Source organism: Drosophila pseudoobscura, chromosome X (assembly GCF_009870125.1).
Source record: "Drosophila pseudoobscura strain MV-25-SWS-2005 chromosome X, UCI_Dpse_MV25, whole genome shotgun sequence".
NCBI classification, from domain to species: domain Eukaryota; kingdom Metazoa; phylum Arthropoda; class Insecta; order Diptera; family Drosophilidae; genus Drosophila; species Drosophila pseudoobscura.
The window spans coordinates 43874848-43887998 of NC_046683.1; the positions used below are offsets into that span (position 1 = coordinate 43874848).

The 13151-nt window shown below is 48.0% G+C and overlaps 3 protein-coding genes across 4 annotated transcripts; 1 reads left to right on the forward strand and 2 right to left on the reverse strand.

Annotated features, from left to right (window-relative positions):
• Positions 1 to 1900: 1900 nt before the first annotated feature.
• On the reverse strand, positions 1901 to 5669 carry SMSr (Sphingomyelin synthase related). The gene is made up of 4 exons (XM_001353196.3): positions 4750 to 5669; positions 3240 to 3743; positions 3006 to 3172; positions 1901 to 2944 (listed from the first exon to the last, which is right to left on the reverse strand). Exons 1-4 carry the CDS (start codon positions 5387 to 5389, stop codon positions 2483 to 2485), a joined length of 1773 nt encoding a protein of 590 aa, XP_001353232.1. The 5' UTR covers positions 5390 to 5669; the 3' UTR covers positions 1901 to 2482.
• A 782-nt stretch (positions 5670 to 6451) lies between these two features.
• Positions 6452 to 10271, forward strand: smid (nuclear valosin-containing protein-like smid). 2 transcript variants are annotated; one of them, XM_001353197.4, is made up of 11 exons: positions 6452 to 6559; positions 6611 to 6677; positions 6835 to 6958; positions 7043 to 7372; positions 7441 to 7497; positions 7552 to 7904; positions 7973 to 9223; positions 9283 to 9615; positions 9677 to 9901; positions 9965 to 10032; positions 10097 to 10271. In XM_001353197.4, exons 2-11 carry the CDS (start codon positions 6621 to 6623, stop codon positions 10203 to 10205), a joined length of 2907 nt encoding a protein of 968 aa, XP_001353233.4. In that variant the 5' UTR covers positions 6452 to 6559; positions 6611 to 6620; the 3' UTR covers positions 10206 to 10271. The 2 variants fall into 2 exon arrangements, with proteins under 2 accessions (XP_001353233.4, XP_015042646.2); XM_015187160.2 differs by having other exon boundaries at positions 9965 to 10271.
• On the reverse strand, positions 10224 to 12042 carry LOC4812836 (carboxypeptidase B). Its single transcript, XM_001353198.4, has 2 exons — positions 11360 to 12042; positions 10224 to 11293 (listed from the first exon to the last, which is right to left on the reverse strand). The coding sequence occupies exons 1-2, from the start codon at positions 11915 to 11917 to the stop codon at positions 10316 to 10318; spliced, it is 1536 nt and encodes a 511-aa protein (XP_001353234.2). The 5' UTR covers positions 11918 to 12042; the 3' UTR covers positions 10224 to 10315.
• Between the last annotated feature and the right edge of the window lie 1109 nt (positions 12043 to 13151).

Genomic DNA, 13151 nt, shown 5'->3' on the forward strand with positions numbered 1-13151 from the left:
ACGACTAGAATTACATTATATACTGTATTTGGCTAGCGCTAGGCCTAGGCGCTAGGGGATGAATAGCATAGCGGCAGGCAACAAGCCACAACCGATAAAACAAAACAAAACAAAACCAATACATAATCTGTTGTTATATTTATGTTTTCACATAACGCGAAAATGACAAAAAAAAAAATATCTAGTGCGAAGGACTATACAAACAGACAGGAGATCCGAGATGAGATGAGATGAAAAGAGAAGAGTGGTGCATCCGTAGAGAGAATGATGAATGATTCAATGAAACCTCAAGTAGCTTCGTGCATAACAGACAGAATTACACTCACTCCCACACACACACACACACACACACACAACTAGCATATAAGGTATTATATGATTATGAACGTATCGAACTATATTTTTTGTCGGAGTAGTAAAGACGGAAGTGAAGAGAAAAAGAATGGATGGAACTACGCGAAGGAACTACATCAGAGTGAAGAGAGAGCTCAGCACACTACTCATGAAACACACACCATTCATAGTTTATTTTTGCATATTAGTTGTACTATAGAGAAGGATTAATGAGTGCTTTCATCTCGAGTTATATCGTTTGTTAATTGTTTCCTCCTTTTGCTAGAAGATGACACACCAACTGAAACGTTTCGATTTGCTTTATATTTATATATAATACAAAACAAAAGGAAAACCCAACCCGGAAATGGAAACCGAGAGAAACAAAAAAAAAAAAAAAAAAAAAAAATACAAAAAACAAAACAAATAAAAACCCCAAAAAAAAAACAATACAAATGTTATTCTTTAAGTCAAAACTTGAACGCTTTCATATACGCTTGAGAAAAGACGTTTCATGTTCATAAAAACAATTTTTTTTTCACACCTTGGAGAGTATACACAAGAATATATATGCATATAACTACATATATATGTGCATGCGTGTATATATATATGTGTGTGTATATATATATATATAAATGATATATATATTTTTCAATTACCGCAATCATACATACTTTAAATTAGTAATTTAAACTTACAATTAGTAAAGAAATGCCATTTTTATATTAAAAAACCAACAAAAATAAAACAATGAATTGTAGAAGCCCCCTTTGGTCTTTCATTTTACCGAACTGATCTGTGTCGCTGAAACGTAAGATTCCATCATTACTCCTATAAGCTACCACCATTCTGTCCGATAATAATTATTTAATAACACAACTTGTACCACAAATGGCCTAAAATCTATAACTGAATAAACTCGACAAATGACTCAAACTCAATAATATTTTGCGCGATGCTGCTGCTATCATCGTCCCATGTATGCTAATCCATCAGTTCATCATTCAACAGGGACTGGTTTTGCATTGGTCGAGTGTTTTGAATAGGCAAAAAACCAGCGGACATTGGCAAGGGGAGCCATCTGTCTCTCCCTCTCTCTCTTTCTCGTGGCTATGTCTTGTTGCCTTCCTTTTGCACGAGAAAGAGTGTGTGAGATGGAGAGAATGAGTAAGCGCATGGAATGGATTTGTTAATTCTGGCTATAATAATGGTCCCATCTTTAAAATTGTCTGACGAAAAGCCACAGTCTTTCCTCCTTTATGATATCAAATTTGGTTGCTCTAGCCCTCTAGCCCTCTATAGGGTCGGAAACGTTGCCTTCTGGTTGTTCCACCACAAATCGAATATACCCCTTCAACGTTCTGTTTTTGGATTAAGAGAGTTCTACCTTAATTCCTTTCCAGAACGTGGGGACTCTTGAAAGCGTTGCTCAGAACAGACGATTTATGCGGAAATAAAGCTGATCCACAAGCGAAACTACTATCTTCAGTGCCAAAACTCATAACCCTTTTATTACCAATGCGCCCGCAATGTGGTCAGTATCTCCCTCCGATTTCTCTGAGAATATTCGTAAGGATTTATTGATTTTTGATTTTTTGTGTGCGTTCAACAAAATTTTTCTCAGCTTAAGACTAAATAACTAAAAATACACTTGTTTTACATGCTTACAATTATAAAAAATGTTTTAAAGAAGTCTTCAATAATAAATACATTTAGTTCAAAGCTTTGTTGAACGGAATGAGGAGGGATTATGATTAATTGCTGGCTGCTCTATCGCCCGGGCAGAACATCGGCCGGCGAATAGGGTTTCATTTTTCAAAATAATACGTTAATTAAGGACCGATCGGGAAAGGCTAGGCTCTGACATCCTGGAGCTGGGGGACACACATGCACCCGGAAGGCACTACGAATGGTAGAATGCAGAGAGAGGGAGAGGGAGAGGGAGAGAGAGATAGAAGGAGATAGGGCACACTTACAGGGGAGCTGAGCTGTAATGTGGGAAGGGGTTTAATGTAGGTTTCGAAATAAAAATATCAGTCGGTGTGGTTTTTTGTTTCAGCATTTTTTTGCTTTACGAAGAACGGCATCGGTAAATGGATTTGAGAGTGTCGGGCCATGCCCCTTGGAAGAGCCAAATGGCTGTGAATCATAGCACCTTCTTCTCCCGCATCGGCGGTTCGTTGTAGAGCGTCTGGGCCGAGGTCTCGCTGGCACTTGAGGTGTAGGGGTCAAGGCTGACATCTCTGACACCGCCATTCATGTTCTGTGCCTGGAATTGAGTTGTGGTCGATGCACTGGACACCGGTGTCACCATGCCACTCGTGCTGCTCGGCGTCTGCCGCGAATTGTAGCCGAATTGTAGGAATCTTTCCGATTCGCTGCCAAATATATGCAACGATGATTTGGCGGACAGATGTCTCTCCATATAGTAGCGATATGCTCCCCCCATCATTAGGTCCTTGGCCTTGAATATCTGTTCTATCAGGCCATTGATCAGGGTCCCGGGCGTGTCAAATTCGTTCGGCACTATCCCCTGTACGCTGCTCTCGAAGTAGCTGAACATGGGGAACCAAATGCGCGTCCGATTCGAGTCGCTTTGCATGAGAGCCTGCGTGAGGAACAGATGAGAACGGTTGCAAATGGAATGGAGCTGGAATGAGGCCACCTACCCTGTTGTTCGCCAGCGTGTGGTAGTACAGGAATAGACGCGAGGTGATGTAAAAGGCCACAAACACATCGATGGAGTAGTGCTCATGGGCGGCCAATATGAAGAAGATTCCAAACATGTTCAACAGCCAGGTGAGTGTGTGCAGAAAGTATAGATTGCGTGGCGTGTCTAAAATGAATGTAGGAAGTCGAGAGTCGAGTCAGTCAATCAATGAATACCTTTTGCCAGCACTCACATTCTGTGATGAAAAAGTTGAGCAGTGTCAGGGCAACCGTGTGGCCACTGAACATGTAGTCGCCACACGTCCGCACGCCCTGTATCGACATGCCCAATCCGCTCCAGATGCGATAGGCGCGGGTCATGCGCATGAGCAGGGCACCCAACATATCCACGTTGGTATCGTCGATGGCAAAGTCCTTCTGATTGCACTGCAGATGTGTGCCCGGCACACTCAGGGACGTGATCAGCATGGTCACGCAGCGCAGTAGGAAGACGGTGCCGGCCAGCGCAAAGAAACGCCGCAGCAGCACCATTCTGTACTTGTGGAAGATCAGGACAATCAGCCAAATAGTGAACAGCAGCGATCCCGTGATCTCGCACATGTTGAAGGCCCAGGGAATGTGCGGCACGTTGTCGAGGAAGATGTCCGGCAACGGCGGGTAGCGCTTCATATCCGGAACGCGCTCGTGTACAATCACCATAACGAACGACGTTATCCAGGTCACGACAAACGAGTAACCTGCAATAGAAACTCGGTTAGTGAGCTGATCAAGATACGATAAAGAAATTCATTCTAGGAATTGTTCTTAGATCATTTTCAATTTAAAATATTTTTTTTTTTTGAAGAGAAAGACAATAAGGAAAGGAATAAGGATTCAAAATGTCCGCCAGTTGGATTCTTATCGATTACAACTAGAAAAGAGAGAGAGAGATCGCTACATTTTTGACAGAAAGGAGACATAGCTTTCATCTCTAACCATAAATCAACGGTGAAGTCTGCAGTGTTTGTGTGAGAGAGAGAAAACTAGCATTGCAAAGTGAGAAGAGAAGGCGAATTTCCATCCCTAGTCAGGAATAAACGGTCAAGATTCCCATTGGAATACGCTGGAAGTAACCTTCGAGCAATTCTGATTGCTTTTACACGTTACCCCACTGTGTATGCTTCTGTAATGCGAGTGTTTACTGTGTTCGAGTGAAGCAAGACGGCAGCAGTTTGAAGGGTACACACACTCGTGAGTATGATAAACAAAAATATACCACAAAATAAAACGACATTTGAAATTTAATGCACGCAAAGTTACACAAAGACGGCTGTTCGGCTGAAAATTCCCCTGCATATCGGTACGACGCTACGAGTGGGGTGGGGGGCCAGAACGAGAGGGGGGTAGCCGAGCGAGCGGCGTTTCCACATAACCTCCAATGCAGACCGAAATAAATATCAGTAACGCGCGTCACCAGAGCACTATACTATGAACACTACTACTCTATAATTAACATAATAATTGAAGTGACGTATGTGGGAAAGAGTGCGGCATTGAACTTTTGATAGCACACACTCCCACTCATGACTGAAACAGCTGATAGCGAGAATACGGGTGATGGATTGAAGGGAAATGGTTGCTCTCTCTCTCTCTCTCTCTCCCTTTCTACACAGTTGGCACACGACCGATAAGGAGAAACAATCAATGAACAATTGACCTTCACAATTGACTAGAAAACTACCTGCATGCCAAGTGGCTACTCACCTAAGCTCATGGCGGTTTTAAAGTACTCTGGGGCTACGGAGCCTCTACCCATGCGCAAATACGTCTCGCAGTCGGACACATAGCTGGGGCAGTCTAACGGCCGTGGCGGCGGACAGGCGCATGACAAGGGCGGACCAACGGATCCAATCAGCTGCTGCGATAAGGATTTCTGTGGCAGGCCGGTCATCAGGGGGTCGTCTTCCACGGAGGCGCAGCTGTGCTTCACCAGCTTCTGGAGCCTGAAGAGAGCCATCCAGAACTTTTTGAGCTCGCCAAATGAGAGCTTGTAGTCCAGGTTGTAGCGCAGGGCCCGGACATCCTCCTCGGTAAGGGCCAGCAGCACCTCGCCATCAATGAGTTCGTCGCGCATGCAACCAATTAGGATTTCGGAGAAGTTCTCCATAGTGGCCCAGTTTACCACTTCGTCCAGCCCCCAGAGAGCCACTTTACAAGGATCCGCTGGGTCGCTGGCCTCTAGTGTCTTGATCACGGCGGGGTTGCCGATGGTCACGCGCGAATGGCTCTTCTCTGGTGGCCCCTGATCCTGTGGCATTTCCACTTCTCCGCCGTTCATACGTTGCGGCGAGGCCTGCCCTGCTTGCTGCTGAGTCACTAACTGACAAATTTCACCGTCGCACATTGTTGAAGCTTTCTTTTTTCGTTCCCTTATTGCTGCCACTTTTGATTTATCCACTGCTTTTAGATTTTGTTCTTAGATCATCGTTTAGTGCATCATTTTAAACGACGGCACGCACTTGTTTCGACGGCTGGCTGCAGTACATAGCACGAATTTTTTTTTCTTCTGCTTACAGCATTTCTTGATGTAAAGCACATTTAATTTTGCAACTTATAAATTCCAGCGCCTACTTCGGGTTTTCGTTGTTTTCGACAGCGGTAAAGGGGCAAGGGGCAGCACCAGCTGTTCGAGCAGTGAGGGTAAACGACGAAATATACCCCACTTTGGCGCGCAGCTCTAGCGACTTTCCAGTCGATAATGTTTTTAGGGCTGTCTTTCCCAGCTAGCTAATAATATTAAACTTCGGCTTATCGAAATTAAGGATTATTATTTCCGACTATGAACAGAACACTAGGGGGGCTTTTGTGAACTAAGTTCGTTTTTTCATCGGTATATTTACGGTATATTTTGAAAACAGAGCGGTATATTTCACTATATTTCTGAGGGTTAGACGGTATATATTTCCTTTACTTTTTATATTCTTATCCAGTAGAAATCGTGTAGAAATGCCATTTAGGGCCGCGACTCAGGCCATCAAAATCTCAATTCTTCTAAAAATCTCGGCAAAAAGTGTATAACGGAGGTTTTTCACACTGGAGGGCTTATCTGAAAAAAAGCGGCCAAAAATTTGTATATAGGGGAAGTACACGTTTCCCCTTGAAGTTGCGCTTCTGGTAATTACGTAAAAATGTATTTGACCTGAAGCAAACGTGTCGTTATCGCGTAGTTATCATGTACAAAATTAATTTAATAGAAATGGTTGAAATTTTTTGTTCAAACCTTGTTTTAGTCAAAATAAAATAAGTGAGAGTACTTAAAATTGATCTTATAGAAAATATATTTATCAATGCGATAAAACTATGTGGGCAGAGCTGAGGGTTCTATCTAGTTAGTAATATTCGACGGAACATCAAAAAGATGAATATATATATTAGAACTTGAATTCGTCAGTATATTGACGGTATATTTTTAAAATGAGATGGTATATATCAGTATATTTCTGAGGGTCGGACAGTAAATTTGTTCGATAAACCCGTGGTCACACTGATTTCGACGGCGTCTTTTGCTTTTGCGGTAATATAAATTTGTTCTCGTGTGCAATTTTTCATTTATTTTAGATGTTAGATTTCAGAATATGAAGAAATCCAAGCCACTGCTTCACGACCATCTGATTACGATTCGAGTGAAAAAGGTGAGGGTCGCAAGCACTTGAATCTCATTTTCCCCGATAGCTGCTACCCGGCAAAACTGAGCCAGATGCAGCTGCGAAATAAGAAATGCGAAAATGAGGACGAAACAAGGTTAGGTCGCAGATTGGAGTTGCTAATTTTTGTTGTTTTCTACTGCAGTATCTCGAGGAGCACATTGGCGAGACCTATCTGGATGTGAAATTGATGACCAAGGAGTTGATGAGCAAATATCCAGAGTATTCGCGTCGCAAGTTCGGACCATTTAGACAGCTTGTGCATCAAGGTACACGCTCTGGCAGCTTTTAAAGCTTCGCATGTGCAGTCGCAATTAATGGCCCATATGTTTGTTTTCTTGTTTTGTTTCCAGCATTTACCATTATCTCAGACAGCTATAATTTGGACAAGGTTAGCAGCTCGGAGGAAGAGTGCCCAAGCGAGGAGTCCGAGCCCCCTACTAACAGTTTGATGAACAACATGATGAATAGCCTGTACAGTCAGCAGACGAAGCCACAGGCCCCCAAGTCGATCCCTGAGCCCATTGACATATCCAGTGGCGATGAAATCGAGGATGATTCGCCCTCCTCTACCGCAAACGGCGAAGCGCCCCAGGCCCCGCCACCGCCAGTAATCAACAGCAATTCACTGAAACGCCTGATGGGAGATATGCCGGAAACCAAGCTCCCGGGGCCAAAAAAAGGTGAGCTTAGCGAGCACAATAGACTCGAGGAATAGGTGGTATTTAACCGTGTTCCTTTTTTTTATTAGTAGCTAAGTTAAATCTAAATATCATTCAAGGGCCTGGCAAAGACCCAGCACAGAAATGTGAGTAATTCTGCGTTCTTTTCCATAAATATTAGTTACAAACTTTGCCTTCAGTCCATTCAGGTTCAGGTGGCACTGGCAAGAACCACTCTGATGTCCGCTCACGCAAAGATCAGCGTAATCCGCCAATGCTCTACAAGCAACAGCGACAGCAAAATCAGTCCCCATCGGACCGCCATTCGGGACGCTCGCGCAATTACAGAAAGGATCTGGAGTTGCAGCAAATGACTGAAAGTTTCCGTGACCTTGGCGGCATGGATAGCACACTGAAGGAGCTTTGCGAAATGCTCATACACATCAAGTCGCCAGAATTCTATTTCCAATTAGGGCTGCTGCCCTCAAGGGGTTTGCTGTTGCATGGTCCTCCGGGATGTGGCAAAACCTTTCTGGCTCGTGCCATTAGTGGGGTAAGTAGCGGTTTTCTGGCCTCAGCCTCCTAAGATTTCGATTATTCATAAAATCGTTTTATAAACAGCAATTGAAAATGCCCCTGCTGGAAGTGCCGGCCACAGAGCTCATTGGTGGCATCTCTGGGGAGTCTGAGCAGCGCATACGCGACGTTTTTGAGCATGCCATGGATTTTTCGCCCTGTGTGCTCTTCATCGATGAGATTGATGCCATCGCTGGCAATCGCCAGTGGGCCGCCAAGGACATGGAGCGTCGCATTGTCTCACAGCTGATTAGCAGCATGGATAACTTGAAGGCCACAGAATTCGGCCAGTCTGTGATCGTTATTGCGGCCACCACGCGTCCCGATGTCATCGACCCCGCTCTGCGTCGCATTGGCCGCCTTGATCATGAAATCGCCTTACACATACCATCGCGCAAGGAGCGACGGGAGATCTTGCGCATACAATGCGAGTCTCTGTCCGTCGACCCGAAGCTCAACTACGACAAGATTGCGGAGCTGACGCCCGGCTATGTGGGCGGCGATTTGATGGCACTGGTCTGCCGTTCCGCCGCCGTTGCCGTCAAGCGCCGGTCGATGAAGAAGTTCCGTGAGCTACACGTGGCCAGCGAGAAGAACATGGCCACAGTCGAGCTGGACGATGATGAAACCAATGACGAGACTGTTTTAGGCGGCAAGGCCGAAGCAAAGACAGAAGGGGCCAAGGCCGATGGCGCCAAAGACGTGGAGGAGACATCCGGAGACAAGAGCGATAAAGACAAGTCGGACGGGGAGAATCTTAATAAATCCGATAGCGACAATGCAGAGAAAGGTGCCGAAGGAGCTACCAACGGAAAGACGCCTGGCAAACCTTCAAACGCTGCCATGGATGTGGATGAGAATGAAGAGAAGCCACTGACAGACGAGAAGAAGGCTTCCGACAATGATTACTACGAGCCCACACTGGCCGAGCTGACCAACTTTCTGGACAATCCGCCAGAAGAGTTCTACGATCCCAATTTCTGTGTCACTTTAGCTGACTTCATGGCCGCCATTAAAGTGACGCAGCCATCGGCCAAGCGCGAAGGATTTATCACCGTGCCAGACACCACCTGGGAGGATATTGGGGCGCTGCAGGACATACGCGATGAGCTTAAGCTTGCGGTCCTAGCTCCGGTCAAGTATCCGGAGAAACTGGAGCGCCTTGGCTTGACTGCACCATCTGGCGTGCTGCTATGCGGTCCACCTGGTTGTGGCAAGACCCTGCTGGCCAAAGCCATAGCCAATGAGGCGGGCATCAACTTTATTTCGGTGAAGGGCCCAGAGCTGATGAACATGGTGAGTCCCCCAACCGCAGATAGCTCCTTCCCCTACTAATTGTCCTACCTGTCTTGCAGTATGTTGGCGAGAGTGAGCGTGCTGTGCGCTCCTGCTTCCAACGGGCTCGCAACTCGGCTCCCTGCGTCATCTTTTTCGATGAGTTCGACTCGCTGTGCCCCAAACGATCCGAGGGTGGCGATGGCAACAACTCGGGCACGCGCATTGTCAACCAGCTGCTCACCGAAATGGATGGCGTGGAGGAGCGCAAAGGAGTCTACATTCTGGCTGCGACCAATAGACCAGACATTATCGATCCGGCTATTCTGCGTCCTGGTCGCTTGGACACTATACTGTATGTGGGACTGCCCGAGCAGAATGAACGCGCCGAGATTCTGAAGGCAAGCACCAAGGTGAGCGTATTTAAGCAGTTCGATTTTGCTGAGCGATAAAGCCTAATCCGACTCTGCACAGAATGGAACGCGTCCTGTTATGGCCGATGATGTGGATCTAGATGATTTGGCTGCACAAACCGAGGGCTATACCGGTGCCGATTTGGCTGGGCTGGTCAAGCAGGCCTCCATGTATGCCTTGCGCCAGGCCCTGGCTGAGGACGATGACAACCTGGACGGCTTGTGTGTGCGCCGTCAGCACTTCAAGGATGCCTTGCAGCAGCTACGTCCCTCAGTCAGTGAGCAGGTAAGACAGGCGCCCGGCAACAAACCTCAGGCACGGCCTAATTCTCGAACTTTCCATTTGCAGGATCGCAAAGTGTACGAAAAACTGCGCCAGAAGTATGCCGCACCTCGGCTGCCAGCGTTCGATGCTAAGTAAATCTCAACAAGAATATATTTGTTGCATTAGTCGTTAAACAAAAACCCCCACCCCCCACAGAAACCCAATCAATATTAAGAGAAAGGCAAAGAATTTCTGTAAAGAAACGAATATGTTACGACCCACACATCCCATTCAAACGATTGATTATTCAGACAAAACTAATTAAAAGCCCAATCCAAAGGTATAACCTGGGAAACCAAACCATCCATCCCAGTGGACGTTGGCCAACACATTTAATTTTTTAACTAGCGCAGGGGACAATTAGACAACAAAAATCTACAGAAAGACGCCCAGAGGCATGCGGGAGGAGGCTGGGGGCTTGCTGCGGCTGGTCAGCAGTGGGATGGGTCCATCGCCATGGCCGCCACGAGTACGTACTGGAGGAGCGGAAGCTACTTTGGGCATTTGTCGGGGGTACAGTCCGGCTCGAAGCAGGCCTGGTCCCCCCGTTGTTTTCTTCTGCAGCTTAACGATGGCCTCGTGCTGGGCACGCACCGATCGCTTCATTCGCTTCTTGGTCTTCTTGGGCGTGGTCTTCTTCTCGGCATTGTCGCCGCCCGCAGTGCCTTGGCCTTCCTTGGCCGGTACTGGTTTGGTATCGATGGTAGCAGCCTCGCCTTCGGCACCATCGCCGGCTCCTGCCTGGTACCTGGCTGGGGCTGGCAGCGATGGCTCCGTCTCGCGCTTGATCTGATGCCGCAGATCGTAGGCTCGCTTGCACATCTCCCGGATGCCGTACCAGCTCTCGTGGCCAATCTGGCTGACCATCTCGACGGGTGGCTGGAAGCCGAGATCCCGCGACGGCAGCTCCATGACCAGAGCCATGGGCACGCGCAGCACCCCGTACACATAGTCGACTACGGAGCCGGCGATCGTGCGCTTCGTGAGACAGCTTATGCTTCCGATGCGGTATTCGCGTCCGTTGTAGGACTTGATGGCGCACTTTCCCGAATTGGCCAGGGAGTTCAGCTCACGCCAGAAGAGCGGCTGGTCCCGACTGTAGCCCCACGGGTACATGATGCTCTGGCCGTACGAGTGGAGCGAGAGGAAGAACAGCAGATTCGGCCCCAGGCGGTCCAGCATGTTGCGCATGGCCCGCGTCTCCGGCTCGGAGAAGGGCCGTTCGCCCTTGTATGTGTTGCGGTTCACCTTGCTGGAGCCGCTGTTCCAGTAGATGTCGTAGTTGCGATTGCAGTCTGTGCCCACGAATTTGGTGGACTTGTGGGGTCGCCGGTTCTTGCGCCAATTGGGATTCTATGGAAACAATTCGAGGATTAAGACTGAGTGGGCGCGGGTGGGAGTACCCTTCGTTGCACAAACCTTGGTGCGCGAGTACTCATAGCCATCGGGATTCACCAGCGGCACAACGATGAAGCGCAGCTTGCGCAGCACCTCGATGTTGCGCGTGTGCCGCTCCGTCAGCTGGTAGATGCAATTGAGGGCCGTGGTCACGCCGATCCATTCGCGGGCATGGGTCCCGGCCTCGATGAAGATCGTGTTGCGGCACTGGTCACCCTTGACGACCACTGGATATGGGGTCTTGCTGTTCTGCAGCATCTCCACCGGCGGCGGCGAGTGCTGGCGCAGCTGCGGCGACAGCTCCACATTCGCCGAGTTCATCCAGTTGATCTCCAGGGCCCGAACCTCGCGTCGCTCGTGGGTCAGGCCCAGGGTGTAGGTCCTCACAAAGTGCGGATACCGATTGGTCAGGTAATCCATGTACTGACAGATCTGCTTGTGATCCAGATAATTGTGCAGCACATCCGGACGCGGTATGATGACGCGGCGGGGCGGGGCTATCGGTGCCTCCCACTGGGGCGGCACAGCGGTCTTTCCCTTGGACGGCTTCACGGCGCGTTTCGATTTAGTGGCCAGCATTTTAGGCGCAAATTGAGAAACAAAACAAAAAAGGGAAATTTGAAAAAATTAAAAAATATTATTTTCACTCGAGAATTTTAGGTTTGTGTTGTGTCGCACGGGGGATCGGAAAGAAAACTGAACTCCCAGCACGGTCGGTCAGAGGGGCAGGGCAGTGAAGGATCTACACTCAAAGGCTAGGCCTACTTTTCACCTGGTTTTTGATGTTCAGCTCCAGCCGCTCGACAACGAGCAGGGCGAGCCGTGCTCTCTGCTTGGGATTGTCTTCCATTGTGCGGTCCGTGGCCACTGGCAGCCGGAGTTTTGTGCCTGGACTGGAACTGGCACACAACCTCTGACGGACGACGGGGGGGGGGGGGGGGGGGGGGAGACGGGATGGAGCCCTCGCATTGGGTAAATGGGACAGCGACAACGTTTAATAAGTTGGGGCACACGGGTAGCATGTAATGCGGAATTGGATTTGGATTCCCATACTGGGGATCCATCCCTTTTTTTTTTCCTGGCTGCAACTGCTCCTGTGCCTGTTACTGCTTCTGTTCCTGCTTCTGCTTCTGCTTCAGCTGCCACAAAACGCAAATATGCTAAATGTCAGACAGCCGGAGAGGGGGGCGGCCTGACGTGACTCCTGGGCGTGGGAGTCCAAAAGGGCAGGGCACGCTTCCATGCAAATAACCAGGGAACAAGCTCCCGCATGGCCCCACGGGTTCGTTCCCAGAGCCTGTGCCTGGCGTGCGGCCTGTGCAACGAGGAGCAGTTCAAGTCCTACTCGTAGTCGTAGTCGTAGTCCTTTTAAGCGTTTTACAGGGGAAACCATTTGAAGATTTGTGCTTCTCCTGCCTCTGATTTACACTGCTCCACAGGGTATGGAATGAAATGGATATTCATAGCCTTTTTCTTCCATTCCGATCATCTTTGCTCCAAAGAACAATCGGTTGAAGGAAATATAGTCATACTTTTTGTAAACTGGGGATCTCCCTATCTCTCCGTATTTCCTGTAGCACCATCAACTTGTTGCATAGTGTAATATATTTTCATTGCCTGGCAAATGTCATGTCAACGCAAAAGTCAAAAGTGCGCGGCAGGTCGCTGTACATATGTACATATATACTCGTATGTATATAGCCAAATATATATGTAGTATAAATTGGTATAGGATAGGCAACAGTCAGGGCAACCAGTTGATTTATACGGGAAGCCGAAGCCGAAGCCGAACAGGGGGTTCGTGCCGATTTTC